The sequence below is a fragment of the Camelus ferus genome, chromosome 10 (genome assembly GCF_009834535.1).
Source record: "Camelus ferus isolate YT-003-E chromosome 10, BCGSAC_Cfer_1.0, whole genome shotgun sequence".
Classification (NCBI taxonomy): Eukaryota; Metazoa; Chordata; class Mammalia; order Artiodactyla; family Camelidae; genus Camelus; species Camelus ferus.
This window is the reverse complement of record NC_045705.1, coordinates 31,895,104-31,912,286: the sequence shown is the minus strand read 5'-3', so window position 1 is coordinate 31,912,286 and position 17,183 is coordinate 31,895,104. Positions and strand designations below refer to the sequence as shown.

Sequence of the window (17,183 nt, the reverse complement as noted above, 5' to 3'; positions counted from 1 at the left end):
TACCAGATCCATCACTGTTACAAGAAGACCTAAAATACTCTTATAATCTTCCAATTAGCGTAAAGGCTTATAAAGGCCACATTATAAATTAAGTTTTGGTGCAAGCCTGCCTCAGAGAAGGTTTGATGTGTCAGTGACTATATCCTATAATTATTTCCCTATTATTCAAATATATCATTGGAATATGTGTATACTTAGCACCTGGAAAAACCTCATGTCGACTACTTTCCAATAAGTGCCCCTACATCACAGACAAAATAGAAAATCAGAAGCAAATCATATTTTAAAAGGAATTTCAAAGATAAAAGCAACCATAAAAGATATGAAGGACTCAAATTTCCCATAATAATGTTATTTAATTAACTGGTCTGATCCATGCAAAAAAAAAAAAAAACAAAAAAAAAACAGATGGATTGTAGCATATAACTATGGACTACTATAATCTCACTTAGGAAGGATCCCCAATGGAAACTTCAATGCAAGATACGTTAACTTTACTATATTAAGTTTCAGAGTCTCTAGCAATTGGTCTGTAGCCCTTCTTCAAGCCCACACTGGCTGCTGCCCTCTAATGTCAACAGGTTGGCACAGGAATCTGGACTAACCACCCATGGAGACTCTCAACTCCAGACCCCACTGAAGGCTAGTAAGGCAAGAAAACCAGGACCCAATCAGTGTGCCATATGTAAACAAGAGGGACAGTGAGAAGATGCCCTTAGTGCCCCCAAAAGGGGACAGAAATGGCAGATCTCATCCACTAACCTTGAAGGCAGAAAGTCCAAACAGATAAAAGAACAATAGAGCCAGGGAACTCCTGAATGGCACTCCAGCTGCCCCCTCAGGGGCACCGGCTGACATTGTACACAAGGGAAGCCTTGTCAAATTTAATTGACATCAGTGCCACTTAGCCGGTTCTGAGCACCAGATCCGGCAAACTCAGTCACAAGAGTTGTATCATCATAGGGGTATTAGGGAAGGCCCAGGGGTATTAGGAACAGGCATTCATGGAGCCATTAGAATGTAAGTTGGATGAACACATGCCCACCCACCCATTCCTTCCTGCACGCCCCAGAATGCCCTATATCCCCGCTAGGAAGAGATATCTTATATAAACTGGGGGCTACTATCCACCTAATAAGAAACAAACTGGAGACTGGCATCCCCTTAAATGAAGGACACAAGATGATAACGTTAATGGTTGAGGAAAAACTTCCTTGGAGTAAATCTCAAGGTTTGGGCCCAGGGATAGGTGGACTGAGCTGTGGGAGCCAGTTCAGTGATAGTATGCCTAAAACTGGACATACATGGCCCAATAGAAAACAGAACCTTCTCCACTGGGAAGCCTTTGGGGGCATTGTCCCTCTGATACAGGACCTAATCAGCCAGGGCCTTAGTAGACCACGACAATCAGCCTGTAATAGCACCACTGCCCCCATAAAGAAACCCAACAGGGAATACCGACTGGGACAAGACCTCAGGACAGTCACTGAAGCCACCGAGTATATTCATCCAGTAGTCCCTAATCCCTATACCCTGCTGGCCTCTCTACAGTCCACATGGACCTGTATTCTGTATTAGATTTAAAAGACGCCTCCTTCTATATTCTGTTAGCCTCAGAGTCACAAGAAATGTTTGCTTTAGAGTGTCAGAACCCAAACATGCACAAAAATAACACTGCTGGCCAGTTCTACCCCAAGGGTGCAAAAATACCCCCACAATTTTAGGGGAAACTTTAGCTAAAGACCTAAAATATCTACATGTGGAGTAGGGAACCCCTCTCCAGTATGTAGATGACATTCTGATCCCAAGTCTAATATAATTGGTTAGTTGAGATCATGGTAAACCTTGGCATGAAAAGCATAATCAGTCAGATAATTGAGGCATGCCCTACCTGCACAATACACAACCCCAGTACCAGACCCCCAAGAGTCCTCCCCAGATAAGGCCCGTTCAGACCAGGGGGGGACATCATGGAGAAGAGTGGCAGGTTGACTTCACTGTCATGTGAGTACTGAGCAATGTCAGGTATCTCTTTGTGTCTTGGTGCTAATAGACTCATTTTCTGGATGGATAGAAGCATCCCCCTCCCCCAAAAATAAAATAAAATAACTGAAATGGCAGCTAAAGTCGCTCAGGTGTTACTAAAAGACATAATCCTCAGGCTTGGGCTTCCGGGATCCATACAAAGTGACAGCGGTCCAGCATGTGTGCCTCACATGATGAAAGGATACCAAGTGCCCTGGGCATAAACTAGACCTTGCTCTCAGTCTAGAGACGCCACTTACCCTGGAAAATAGAGAGATCCAATCAGGCCTTGAAACTAGCCTTAGCCAAGCTATGTCAGCAAAACCAAGGAAATTGGATGGTGTCTTCCAATTGCCTGACTGTGCATGTGGTTAGACCCAAGGAATAAGTTAAAATTAAAGGCATTTGAAATCATATATAGTAGACCCATTCCCCAAGCCTGGAAAGAAGAGACACCTTAACCCCCTTGAAATGAAACAACTCAAGTTTGCTCTCCAAGCAGGAGAAACCAGAAAAGCCCTCACAGAATATGATGAGCCAGTGCTGCGCAAATAACCTGGCCCTGCACCCCCTCCAGCCGGGAGACTGGGGACACCTAAACAGCTGGAAAACAAGCCTGCAAAATCAGCTCGCTCTTAAGTGGAACAAACTCCACTAGGGCATCCTAGCCACCCATTCTGCCCGAAGCTGCAAGGGGTCACTCCATGAGGACGTCACACTGGAGTGAGGACGGCCCCTGAGCACCAACCTCCAGAGAGACAACCTGGGGCAATGGACCCCCGTGACTGTGCGTGTGACCCTCTCTCTGACAGGAAGCTTCTCTTCTAAAAAACAACGAAAGTGTGACCAGGGAGAGTCAGGCCCCAGCAACGAGCCGCAACGTCAGGGCACACTCGCCGACAGGCAAAAGGCCTAGACGCTTTCATTTCCCTGCATATCTGAAAGTGCCTGGTGTCCTTTGCCTCCTGAAGGTTAGACAAACACGGGTCACCCAGTTAAAAATGAGCAATTAGGCTGAGGTCTGGTGACAACCAACTGCATCCAGAGGCAGCTGGGGGGAAGTTCCACTCCACCGCCTGCGGTCATGATGATGCCCAAAATCACCAGGAAGCAGTCACAGGAGATGAACCTGTGCCCCACCCCGACCCTAACACCCCTCAAGAATGAGGAGCAGGACAAAGGAGGGATTTGTCACTGGCAAAGCCCATTAGCGGCCCATTAACGGCCCATTAATGATTCCCGGGAAGCAAAAATAGAATCTGGGTAATAAAATAAAGCCTAACCTTTTTCTTCTCCTTTATGCCGGTCTGGTTTCACTTGCTCCTGTGGTGCTGCATGCAGAGGCCTCCACCCGGCACCTCAGAGCAGGGCTCCTGGTGTGAAACTGCCCCGGCTCCTCAGCCCGGCGGGCAGCGCGCGGGAACGCCGAGCATGACGCTGCAATTCAAGATGGCGGCTGCGGGCCGTGTGCAGAGGCGCTGCGCCGGGCACTGCGGTCTGGAGCCCCGAACTGCGCAGCTGCAGAGGCCCTGTGAGGGCTCCGCCCCCTCCCCGCCCCGCCCCGCCGATGAGAACCCCGCCCTCAGCCTGTCTGTCCTGCAGAGCTTATGCACTAGAATACAGGCTCACTCCTCTGTTCTTTGAGCAAAGACTGAAGCTTTCCTTTGCTTCTTAACTGCAGTTGGTCTCAGTGTATTATTGCCTTGAACAACAGGGGCGGGAGGACACTCAGAGCCTGATTCAAAGGTTCAGTAGCAGTATCACATATAACCTTTTAACCACATGAGTAGAATGTGGTAAAAGTGATGTGCAAATCCTGAAGCTTGCCTTGAGAGGCCTGGAAGACTTAGCTTTTGTAAAACAACCACTGCCCGAAAACAACCCTGGGCTGCTGGAGCTCAATACATGCTGCCGGAGAACGAGAGAGAACTCAGGTACCTAAGCCAATTGGCAGGTATGTGAATGAGGCTGTCTTGGAGGCATCTGCTCCATCCAAACTAGATGGCCAGGTAAAACCAACAGAACCACCCAGCTGAATCCAACCCAAACTGCAGAATCATAATCGAATAAAGAGTTTTTACTTTAAGCCTTTAAGTTTTGGTTTTGTAATTTGAAATTACTAATTTTGGGATTAAATTCTGTGGTCTTAGCCACTAATGTTTAGGCTTAGTGATGTTTGCCAACACATAGCAATAGATACCTTACACAAGCAAGGCAGAAAGTGGAAGATAAACACTAAAGTTTCATGGGACATACATAGAGTTCTGAGGAGACCTGTGGCCTGAGAAATACAGAGTCTTCCTCCATAAAAAAGAAATGTGTTCCATTGTAATTGACTGTTCTTCAATAAATAAAAATTTAATTTAATTTAATTTAAATTTAAATAAATGTATTCTATCCAATCTCTTACCCCTAGGAAAGAGACACAGATTTTCATGGGCATTTAAATTTGGAGATAACAGAGCCTGTATGTGGGGGTGCTACTCTATATCATGGAGTATTGATGTATGGGGACTGGATACAGTTTTCAGCAGGATCCGCTGGCATGGACCAAGCAAGAGAGAGTTGAGTCACTTTTGGATGAAGGATATTGTCACTTGCAAAGTTAAGAAGCAGAGAGCTAATAGCTGAGTGTGAGAGAGATCAAGCTGGAGTGGTTGGAGGGGTACGATGATGACTATCAGTTCCAGCTCTGAGAACAGCTGCCACAGTGGGAAACACGGCTTGATTTTCTCACCCCAAGTAGGTCCCCAAACTAGAAATGAACACCTTACTTTTTCTGTTTTCTTTTTTTTTTTTAATTGAGTTATAATCCGTTTACAATGCTGTGTCAATTTCTGGTGCACAGCATAATTTTTCAGTCATACATGAATATACATATATTCATTTTCACATTCTTTTTCCCTGTGAGCTATCACAAGATCTTGTATATATTTCCCTGTGCTATACAGTATAAACTTGTTTATCTATTCTACATATACCTGTCAGTGTCTACCAATCTTGAACTCCCAGTCTTTCTCTTCCCACCTCCCCCCTGGCAACTACAAGTTTATATTCTATGTCTGTGAGTCTGTTTCTGTTTGACCACTTTCTTGAAGAAGTTTGTCTTGTACTTCTGATCTCTCTCCTTTCATAGAAAAAGGTGATGTATTTTACTCTCCCACAAGATCCTGTATCATTAGAAAATATAAATAGATATACATGGTACAAGGGTGAATGGTACTGGACTTCATTTGTGCATCACCCATTTTCCTGGACTTGCCTTGCTTGTAGCCAGAGATGCCCTAGCAGTGGCCTTCACTTCATCAGGACATTGAGAGACCACAGATGAAAAGACCTATGGAAACTATCCTCCATCTTCAGGTCTCTCTTGGGCATGACCCGACAGGACCTGGGCTCACACCCATGTGGACACTTCTGGAGTCCTCCCCAGAGATTCCTTGTTGCTGCTGAGGTGGTAGCTACTGCGTGACATGATCGGAGCTTAAATATGCTCAGTGTTTTCCCATCAAACTCCCTCCTGCTCTGAATGCCCCTGGTGCTGTTTGGACTCTGTCCTTTCCTACAACTGCAGGAAATGTCCAGTGACATGGCCAGAGATTGCAGAGAAATTGCCCCACTGTGAGGTGAACTTTGGCCAGTGGGAAAGGGAGTCAATGAATATTTTGTTCCCTTTCCTAGCTATTTACAAATTGTTTGGAAAATAAACATACGGCCTCTATTAAAAGGCCCAGTGAGATCAAGAAATCAACTGCAGTGGGCAGCTCATAAGTGCCCTTGGAAAGTATGAAATAGTAAGATTATTTTGCTTTTTGGACATTGTACTAAAAAGAAAGAAGGAGGTGGGATGAAAGTAGGAAGGAGAAAGAAAGTAAAGCAAGAATGAGGGGAAAGGAAAGGGTAGAAATAGGAAAGGAGTAAGAGAAAAATATTAATGGTCAAGAGTCGACCTTAATGGTTTGCAATCAAAAAGTAAAAGAATGAAATTCTGCACTGTGATCCATTCCAGGTACAGGCTGAAAGTGAACTTTTTCCCATCAGTTTCTCCAGAAATCTGCAGAGATTCAATTAAAAATAAAAACAGTGAACCCCGATAGTACTGTTGAATCCACTACTTTCCAATTGAAAGGAATTTCAAAAGAGTAGGACAATTCAAAATCAAAAAATACCTTCAAAAATATTTTTAATTTATGTTATATTAAATATCAAGTAAATTATATTAAATACATGTAAATATATATGCACATTATTCCAATAAACGAGAAACAATCATAAGACAATTGCATATCTCTGTTTGCTGCAATGCTTTGAATTAGTGCTGTGGTTCTAAATGCAAAGATTAATTGGTTTTTAAATATAGCAAGTTAAAGTTTTTTATGTTTTTTTTTTAACAAGTTGAAAAGACATCTAGAAATTAAAGCTCATTTTTAATTCTCTGAAGTGGCCCTGATTATGGAGGGAGACTTTGGGGGAAAGGCTTTCCCCAGGGTCCTTAACATTTTGTAGCATTCTCTTTAAAATGACCTCATAAGAAGAAGAGAAAACATTATTGCCAACGGCACTGTGAAATGGCAGAATTCACTTGGTGAGAGACAGACCAGGAACAAAATATGACTTCTACTAACTTTTGAGTTTTTAGGGGCAATGACTCTCTGAAATTAATTATTTACAAAGAAATTCTTAAGGCATCACTCTTAACTTTATTTTGGACAGTTGCACCCAGATTATCTCAGGAGAGGTAGGAAAAGAAAGCAAAACTAGTGTCGTGGACAATACTGGTGAGTTTTTTTTTCTTCTAAAACTAGTATTAAAGTTTTGTGGAAAAGGGTAATTTAATCAAATTTATATATTTTGAATGCTTGTTATATAATTGCAAGACACTAAGAAATGAGAGAATAAAATGTTTAAGTTGATGAAGTGCATTCATACAAGACGATGAGATAGGACACTTAGGATTATCTGTAAGAAAATGCCGATAATTTTAAAAGAAAGTGAAACGTTACCATGTTTGAAATGCTCAGGAAATGGAGGAAGGAATTCTTTGAGATAGGTCTTAATTCAGGAAGAAAGAAGAGTTCCTCTTCAATCTTATGGTATGGACATTGGAGGTGCAATTGCCAGGCTTGTGTTTAAATGCTCAGTTTCTCCTGGATGAGAACCTGGTAACATAATTCACAGTTGTCAAAAACTGCTGTGTTGAGCGCTCTTAAATTGAAGAGCTCTCTCAGTGGAGAATAGTTTTGTGTTTTGTTTTTTGTTTTTGATCCAAACGCAAAGGAGGATGAGCATGTAAAAGCAGGGAGATGTATTTGAGTGTGAATTTGAATTATTATTATTATTGTCACTGCTATTAGCACCATTATTATTATTATTATTGTTAGAACAGGCAGATAGCTAGATATGAGCAGAGAAAGGGGAACACAGACCAAAAGGCAGAAATTGGGCAGAAAGAAGGGCCACAAGCCAAATGCAGGAAACCACACATCATGTAAGCACCAGGGGTCCCTGGGCAGAGAAGGAAAAGCAGGAACCTCTGGGCTGATAAGTGATCACGCCTTTGAGGGTGATAAGTGGCCCGGAGGCCAATGAAGAGAGGTAGGAAAAGGCAGGAATCTTCAGTGTCCGAATGTGACCTTTTGCTCATTATGCCCTCATTTCAATAAAATTAGCCTTGCAGATTAGAAGTATCATCAGGCACCGATGCCATGACACTTCCACTCCAGACTAAATAAGGACAAAACTCCCCTCTCCTTTCAGTAAAGTGGAGTTGGGATGAAAATCAGGGAATATGACCTCAGGCCCTTTCCTCCCTAATGAAGGGGGCATATTCTGCCCATTCGTTTTTACATTCTGTGTAACCAGCTTGCCAAAGAAACTCAGGGCAGCCACTCACCTGAGCCTGCCCGCTCTCCCCTTGAAAAATTCTCTCTTCCCTTAACAAATTCTCACTGTGCTTTTTTACTACATCTTGTCTCAGAATTCTTTCTTAAGACAAGAACCTGGAACACCGGTTACATCCACCGGCAGCATTATCACTATTTCGCGCTGTGTAAGAGAAGGCACACCTGTAATGATCACTCCAACAGGTCTAATATGCAGATCTAGTTTCCCAAAAGCTGGAAATGCCAGGCACCACATTGCTACAAAGGGCGGCTGAGAGCACAAAGCTCATTAGGAACTGCAAGCGCTGAATGTGAGAGATCGCTGGGGGATGTGTCCTCAGGTGGGCAAAATTCCGGATGAATACTGAAGACACCGTGTCATCCTATGCAACCCTAGAACTAAAGGAATCATTCACATCTTTGGCTTGATTTGAAGAATGACGTGTGAGCCCCTTTAATCAAAACTATTCCCAGTCCCCTCCCCACACATTCATTTCAGTGACCTCACTAGAGTGTCTGAAATTCCTCCGCTAAAGAGTCACCCATTAAAATTGAGTATGAAGGGGTGGTGAGATTAAGGGCAGAGTCATTTTTTCCTTTGTCTTTTTATTTATTCATTTATGTTAGCTAACAGACAAGTATTTAAAACACCAAGACAGAGCAATTCCTGGGGAATCCTCAAACACTGAGTTTGAAGGTGAGATCTCCCTTCCCTTCCTTTCAAATCAAACAGGTTTTGATGTATCTCCAGCAGTTTCTTCTATCGCTTTATCTTCTTGTGCCCCTGCCTCCTTTTTAGGGTTTCATGGCTATTCCAAGCTGAGAGAGTTGATTTAATTTCATAATAGAAATGACTGTCAATATTACAGATGAGAGTGAAATTAAAACTTTCTCATTTTGCAAATGGGATAACAGAAGCCCCACGAAACTAAATGATTTATCTTAGAGTTACAGCACCAATATCTCAGAATCAGATTTGTATCATCTTGGTTCTCTTTTTACTGCTACACACCACTCTTTTTTTTAACATTTTTTTTATTAGTAGTCATTTTACAATGTTGTGTCAAATTACAACACACCACTCTTGAATATGAGAGATTGACATTAAATAGGGGGCCAAAAATTCATGTACACAAATATCAGAGTTTAATAAGAAGGAAGACCTGCCAGGTCACCCAGTCTTAACTACCTAAATGCTCATGGCAGTATTCAGAAGGGAAAATATGGGCACATGTTTTCATTTCTGTGTCAAAAATAAGATGAACATTTTCAAAATATAAATGTTACCATATACCCAGATTCAAAAGGTGTTTCAAATTTAGGCTACTTGCCTTAGACAGATTAGAAGAAAGCAATTTGTTAGAAACATGAAAGAACCTTCATGGAAGATGAGGGAAGTGAGACCCTTGGTTAGATGCGTGACTTAGAGGATTTGTTTTGTTTCTCTGGACTTTTGCTTCCTCATCTGAAGTAAATGAATGGACTATCATATTGAAATAAGATGATCAGAATATGTGCACTTCAATTTCTTTAGGTATACATGCCAATTAGTAGTAAGTACCCATTTCTCTATTTTTAACTATTCCAATTATTCATTTGTTTTGAGTTAGAAATAAATATTGTTGGTCCTTCTTATGTTTTCTTTTTTTTCCAGGTAATTTAAGTGCCTTTTGGGAACTTTGCCTGCCAGACTAATTCCATGGGAAAAGTAAACAATGTAACTGAATTTGTTTTCTGGGGTCTTTCTCAGAACCTAGAGGTTGAAGAAGTTTGTTTCGTGGTGTTTTCTTTCTTCTACACAGTCATTCTTCTGGGAAACCTCCTCATCATATTGACAGTTTATGTGGGACATCTTTTCAAGTCTCCTATGTATTTCTTTCTCAACTACTTGTCTTTTGTGGACATTTGTTATTCTTCAGTCACGGCTCCTAAGATGATCGTTGACCTATTAGCCAAGAGCAAAACTATCTCCTACGTGGGGTGCATGTTGCAACTCTTTGGGGTACACTTCTTTGGTTGCACTGAGATCTTCATCCTTACTGTGATGGCCTATGATCGTTACGTGGCTATCTGCAAACCCTTACACTATATGACCATCATGGACCGGGACAGATGCAATAAAATGTTGCTGGGGACCTGGATAGGTGGGTTCACACACTCCATTATCCAAGTGACTCTGGTAGTTCAACTGCCCTTTTGTGGACCCAATGAGATCGATCACTACTTTTGTGATGTTCACCCTGTGCTGAAACTTGCCTGCACAGACACATACGTGGTTGGTGTTGTTGTGACAGCCAATAGTGGTACCATCGCTCTGGGGAGCTTTGTTATCTTGTTAATCTCCTATACTGTCATCCTGGTGTCCCTGAGAAAGCAGTCAGCTGAAGGCAGGCGCAAAGCTCTCTCCACCTGTGGCTCCCACATCTCCGTGGTCATCATCTTTTTTGGTCCCTGTACTTTCATGTATATGCGCCCTGATACTACCTTTTCAGAGGATAAGATGGTGTCTGTGTTTTACACCATCATCACCCCCATGTTAAATCCTCTGATTTATACACTGAGAAATGCAGAAGTAAAAAATGCAATGAAAAAACTGTGGAGCAGGAGGGTTTTATGGGATGCCAATGGTAAATAGTTAGAAGTAGAAATTCAAGGTGGATGATGTTAAATTTTCCCATCTACACAGTGAAGACAATAACAACCTCAGGGGTTTTTTTGAGGAACAAATGAGAGTATAAAACATTCTATAGATGTAAGTTATGATTTATCATTATTATTATGGTTGTTCTAATACTTCATAATCAGATGATTTTCTGAAATATCTAGGACAAGGAAATCTTATTAAACTCAGATTTCAGCAGGATCGTACTCAGCACCACAATTTTGTCCTTGCGCTTTTTCCCTTTTGTCATTTTCTTTAAAGAATGAGAGTCTACTGTGAAGTGCCTAAAGCTGTTTTATGGTGTTTAGAACTGCGAGCAATCAATACAAGCAGTTTGTATGAATGAAAGGATACAGGAACAGTGGCAAAGATCTGAGCTAAGGCATCCTGATGTAAGTTCTCCAAAACACAGTGAAAACAGCCTCATCTGGATGGAATGGGGAGACGGGGGAGGTGTGCGCAGAATCTCAAAGAGATGAAACACAGGCTTAGAAAACAAAAGGTCTGTTCTCATTCTCTGGGCTTGGGGAAAAGTTCTTGCTTTTTCTAGGACTCATTTTCTTTACCAAAACAATAAGTAAATTGGAAAAAACAAATGCCTCTAAGATCCCCATTTTAACTGTAGCATCCCATTAATATGCTTCTGCTGACCGACTCTCACCTTTAGTTGCCATCTGTAGCTAGCACTCTTTATTTATGTAAAGCAACTAACAAGAAAAGCTAGAGAAACTCAGTAAAAAACAAAGACATCTGTGATGAATACACGATTGTGTCTCAATCAACAGGGTCAATGCAATTTGCTGAAATTTCCTCCGTATTTCCTCCAATGTTTGAACCAAACGGCTTTACTGAAAATAGCCATTTATCAGCTGTGGATCCACAGACATTTACTCTGGACGTCTTTCTTAAGTAAACTTATAACAGAGAAGAACAAACCTGATTTCATATTGAATCTACTCCTTTAGCTCTAACTTTTGTGCTCAGTTGCCTGTGCTTCGTCATGCTGGCTCCACGCCTTTTGTAAAAGACTGTTGCCTAGATCCTGAAATATAGAGGCTAGCCCATTCTCAAGGCTCTGATCTTTAAAAGTATAATATTTTTGCATTCATATAGAAATAAGTTGCAAGCCGACAATAGCATTTGTCTTATTGGAGGTTCATAGGAAGATTGTGACTGGACCTACCTGGACAGCTGGAAGAACAAAGGATTCCAGCACCAAGAAGTCTGCAACAACAAGCCACACCCACCCCTCCTTTAATACAAAAGAAGCCTGAATTCCAAATTGGATAAGGTGATTCTTTGGGATATTAGTCCACTATCTTCTCAGTCTGCTGAATTTCCAAATAAAGCCATTATTCCATGATCCAACAACTCATCTCTCAATCTATTGGCTTGCCATGCACCAAGTAATATGGGCTTGAATTCAGTAACAAACTGAAACTTGCCCTGATGACACAATCCTCCTTCACTTCACCCAACCTGAGCTTTATTTTTCCACAGCAGTAAACACATCACTGACTATCTCTCTGCTATTGTTTCATTCATTGTTTTCACAAGTATGATTATTCAAGTTATTGCCCATACCTGGGTATGTGTTTACAGTTGTGGGGTGTGTGTGTGTGCACACACAAACATATTATGTCAAGGACAATGCATAGTTAGTGCTTTAAAAAGTAATCTCTGATGTTGGAGCATTCACAGAATAGAAGGTAAGAAAGATCAAAGGCATCAAGACATCTGGACTAGAAGATATAGTTAAGACATCCTTGCCCTGGACCACAGGGATCCATGTGTATAGTCCCCAACTTGGACATGTACTCACTGGATCTCTATGAACTTCTCTTTGCTCAACTTAAAGAGATGATTAGCCTCTCAAATTTATCTGATCATGGAAATCATCATGAGAGGTTTTTGAACCAATAACGGTATCTATTCGAAGAGTTTCTGATTCAGTTGGCCAGTGTTAAAGTGTATAAAAACATCGGTATCTTTAACAAGCTCCTCTGGAAATTTTTAAACAGGCAGTGATACATCTAAGATCTTAGATTTGGAAACACTGGGACTAGGTGATTCTTGATGTTCTTCGAGCATAAGGGGTCTATGAACAATGACACCCTAAGAGACCTAACTTCAGATGTATATTCCCATCTGTTCTGCTATAACTTGAACTGAACGTAAAAAACTGTGGAATAAATAAATGTTATTCATTTGATAAGTTTTGTCCACAATACTCTTTCCTTTATGTCTCTCCATTAAAGCCTTAACTATCAAGGAATAGTAGTAATATTGATGGTCTGACATCCCTAGAAAGGTAAAAGGTGACAGATTCAATACTCTCAAAGACCAAGAAACAGACCATATAAAATAGTATTCAAGTTTCTACCAGTGGCTTTATAAACTTATTCCTGTTCAGAAAACTTCCTCAGAGTCAATTCTAATCAGAAGAGCTCAGAGAGTCTACTCTTGGTTCCTTGGAAAGAGGTGGCCAAGAATCATGGCAACTCAGACTCTCCCCAGTTTCAGTGGGGGTGACTTTTGTCAATGACAAGATCACCAAGATTTGATCTGTGGATAGCACAATCAAGCTGTAGAAGTGGGGGTCCTGATGCACCTTCTTGACAATTTGGTGAATCCAACCTCCAGGTCTCAGGTGACCCTAGATAGCATCAGAAGTCTCTCCCAATCTATAAGGCTTGAGGATTTTTGTATAAATTAAAGAAACACCTCAATGTACCAAAAATGATTTTAGTTTATGCTTTCCAGTTGGTTATATCTGTGTCTTAGTCTAATCTCCCTTATTTCTCCCTAGTACAAGGTCCTGCCTGAGTGGGAATGAGACAGATCTGCATAGTATGCATGATGGAAGAAAGCATCAAAATATACTATTAGCATGAGGAACAGTGAGGACTAACAAAAGGCACCCCCAAAACACCCATCTCTTTAGCTATGTGCCTTCTCAAATTCATGGCCTTTCACAGACTGGGAGATTTTCCAAATTGCACATTTACAAAGACAGTCAGTTTGCTTACTCATGAAGACTTTTAAAAAGAGATGATAAATATGGTCATAGAATTACATTTATGGGGTTGAAAAAATGTTCATTATCCAGTTTGAAACTTCTAATTACCACCAATAAAGTACTAAGTATTAATTAGGACAACTTCTGGAAGTATAGTGTGAGTAGTATTTGTTGGGAGACACTTGGTGGGGCCGGTGATGTGAGTTGGTGAGAAGAATTTACCAGAAAGGGAGATGTTTAAGAGCAAAGGAAAGGTTTAATAGTTATGTTCCTACAGGCAGCAGCGGGTCACACAGGCAAGTGGTGCCTGCGTGTCCACCAGTAGGAACGTGCAGGTTCTTTTATTGGGGAAGAGGTTGTGAACACAAAGAAGTAGTGGAGCAGCCTTCTGATTGGCTGTAAGTGAGGGACTGTGGTACATGGGAGGATAGTAGATTCACAACTCCAGTAAGATGGAGACACAGGCTGACACATGAAAGTAGTGGAATTTATGATTCTGATAAGGGGGAGACATGAGCTGTGATAGGTCAGCCTGAGCTACGGTGAGGCTAGTCACTTCCCACTTCCCAGCTGTTAACTTTGCTAAACAGCAGTCAGGAGTTTACCTCCCAAAGAGGAGCAGGCCGATGCCTAAGGGCTGGAAGTTGGTGGGGATGGGGTGGAGTCTCAGGGCCTCAGCTGCACCATTTAGCATCTCAGTCTTATTACATTCTATTGCGTTATTTTAGAAGAAGGGTGATTTGTTAATGTAAAAAAATTAAAGTATAAAACACTTGCAAAATTTTTGGCATTTTAAAAAATTATTGCAGTGGAAACCTCAAAAATATGGAAGTTTTTAGGGCCACTCTGTGAGAGATGTCACAGTCAGGCTATCTCTTTCCTAGAGGAGATCACAACTGCCAAACCATGCTGTCTTTACAATTTGCCCTGACAAATTGCTCGATGCCTATCTGTCAGGGTTATGAAGGGCAGAATGTTCCAGAATGTCAGTCACAAGTTCCAGAGTGTCAGAGCTGGAAGGGATCTGGAGATCATCAGATCTACTCCCCTTGTACACAGTCTCAGAAAAGTAAAGTGACAGAAAGGTATAACCAAGCAGGACCCTGTGGGGCCTTCCTGAGACAGGGCCCTCCCCCATATCTTCTGCTGTAGCTCATCTATGAAGTACCCAGATAATAGTATCTCCTGTCTATTTCCTGAGTTTTTCAGATGCTAAAAACCACCACCAAAGGGAAGAAATTAACTACTTGATGATCATGAGCACGTCGTTCCAGACCTTCTGGCACCTGGGAATTGATAGTGTTGACTGCCTTGTTCTCTCAGCATCAACCAGAGAATCGTGCATGAGCTGATCATGTACCCTATGATCCCCCTCCCTTACCTGGCCTTTAACCATGCTTTGCTGAAATCTTTAGGTAGTTCAAGGTTTTCTTGGGCATAAGCCACCTCATTCTCCTTGCTTGGCCCTGCAATAAACCTCTCTCTGCTCCAAACTCCAATGTTTCAGTTTCTTTGGTCTCATGGTGCATCAGGCACATGAACTTACTTGCGTTCAGTAACAACGGGCCGAGGGGCCATCTGTCTGCAAGGCTTGCAGCTTTTGATGACAGCACACCACCTCTCTGTACCTGAAACGTTTGTCACCATTACAGATTGTGTGGTTAGAGCTGGGTCCAGCAAAGGGTGCAAATACCAGGGGCTTCATCTCCCTCTAGAGAGCTTATCCCGGCACCACACTTTCCTCATGGCATTCTTCATGTCTGTGTTTCTCAGGGTGTAGATGAGAGGGTTGAACATAGGGGCAATCATGGTGTAAAACAGCGCAAAAATCTTGTCGTTACTGACAGAAGCAGCCATGGGGACATAGGTGAAGATGAGGGGCAAGAAGAACATGAACACGACAGTGATGTGTGAGCCACAGGTGGAGAGGGCTTTGCGGCGGCCCTCGGAGGAGCGGGTCCGCAGGGTGGACAGGATGATGATGTAGGAGATTACCAAGGCAGCGAAGGTCAAAATGGACAGCACCCCTGTGGTGGTGATGATTGCAATTACCAACAGCCTAGTGTCGGTGCAGGCCAGCTTCAGCAAGGGGAATATGTCACAGAAATAGTGGTCTATCTGCCTGGGGCCACAGAAGGGAAGCTGGATAATAATCAATACTTGCATGATGGAGTGGATAAAGGCGCCGACAGCAGACGCCATTACGAGGCCATAGCACACCTGTCTGTTCATGATTACCGTGTACTGAAGAGGTCTGCAGATGGCTGCATAGCGGTCATAGGCCATGGCCACCAAGATGAAGATCTCAGTGGCGCCAAAGAAGTGGGCATAAAACATTTGGGCCACGCAGCTGTTGTAGGAGATGGTCTTCTCCTGGGCCAGTAAGTCGGTGATCAGCTTGGGGGCCACGGTGGAGGTAAAGCAGACATCCATGAAGGACAAGTAGCTGAGGAAAAAGTACATGGGCTGTTCTCCGAGGCGGCTGCCTCTGATGGTGAGAAGAATGAGAAGATTTCCTGAGAGAATCGCAATATAGCAAAGTGAGAACAGCACAAAGCAGGTGACCTTCGCGTTGTCATCACTGCAAAGTCCCAGGAGGATGAATTCTGTGATATTTTCATGTCCCATTGCTTCTGTGGGTGTGAGCATTTAGGAGGGGAAGTTAGTACACCTGAAACATGTAACTTTTTGAAATGATTTATTTTAAAAGTCATTCATTTTTTCAATAAATACATATTGATTGTTTCATATGAAACAATCACTATAATTAAGACTGAGGGTACAACAGTGTACAAAATACACACAAACTCTACCCATAAGTAAAGATCATTAGAGCAGACATGCAGAGACGGCAACAGCACAAATAATTAGCTCACTGCAGGTATGATAAATTCTAAAGCCTCACACTTACCAAGAACAGCAGGATGAGTATTTAAAAGATGAAACACTCAAAGTTTTGGGAGTCAATTTGGGGATGCAATTTCAGTATTGTCCCTTAAGAGTGACATTTGAATCTCTGGTATATATGAAACAGCACTGACGTGATCTGTTCTTCAAGGGCAAGAAGGGCCCTATAAGTCTTAGTCCTTCCCAGTGACTAAATCTGTGCTAAATCCTGAAAGTTCAGTCATGTCATTAGACTTCGTGAGGTCATAATTTTAAATATTGAATCTCTGGATGACAATTTCAGATAATGCATTAAGAAACTTTTCCTTGAACATTTAAAAAATGGAGGGAGAGAAAAAGTAACAATCACAATTTTGGGGAAAAAGTTTGCCCCTTTTTATCAGCTTCTGGTACATTTATGGCTTCCTGAAATCAACCGTATTTCCCAGGTCACTTTCCAGTCTAACCCAGGAGATCTCATCATTCCTGCCCTTCCAGCACACTTTCTGGCACATTCTTTTACTACAGCACCCTTGGAGGGGCAGATTGCATGTGAAGATTCTTTTTCACTCAGTCTCTTTCCATCACCTTGTATCTCTTTGAATTGAGTCACTTTTCTTAACAGGCTCATTATACTTCATAGGAACAAATCCTTGGATATTTTAGTTAAAAAGGAAATATTCTTTGGTGCAAAATATAACAAAAATCC

General features: G+C 42.0%; 3 protein-coding genes across 3 annotated transcripts in view; 1 reads left to right on the top strand and 2 right to left on the bottom strand.

The window, feature by feature from the left end:
- LOC102506531 (olfactory receptor 5D18) overlaps positions 1-3,447 on the bottom strand; it is a 159,941-nt gene extending 156,494 nt beyond the window's left edge. The window contains exon 1 of the mRNA XM_032488688.1: positions 3,309-3,447. The gene's annotated coding sequence lies outside the window, so the exon portion shown is untranslated. The remainder of the gene's footprint in view (positions 1-3,308) is intronic.
- Positions 3,448-9,600: 6,153 nt separating this feature from the next.
- Positions 9,601-10,542, top strand: LOC102504901 (olfactory receptor 4S2). Its single transcript, XM_006193425.1, has one exon. The coding sequence runs from the start codon at positions 9,607-9,609 to the stop codon at positions 10,540-10,542; it is 936 nt and encodes a 311-aa protein (XP_006193487.1). The 5' UTR covers positions 9,601-9,606.
- Positions 10,543-15,289: 4,747 nt separating this feature from the next.
- Positions 15,290-16,216, bottom strand: LOC102505423 (olfactory receptor 4P4). Its single transcript, XM_006193427.1, has one exon. The coding sequence runs from the start codon at positions 16,214-16,216 to the stop codon at positions 15,290-15,292; it is 927 nt and encodes a 308-aa protein (XP_006193489.1).
- Positions 16,217-17,183: the final 967 nt, after the last annotated feature.

Coding starts and splice junctions, on each gene's coding strand:
- LOC102504901 (XM_006193425.1), top strand. CDS start 9,607: ATGGGAAAAGTAAACAATGTAACTGAATTTGTTTTCTGGGGTCTTTCT.
- LOC102505423 (XM_006193427.1), bottom strand. CDS start 16,216: ATGGGACATGAAAATATCACAGAATTCATCCTCCTGGGACTTTGCAGT.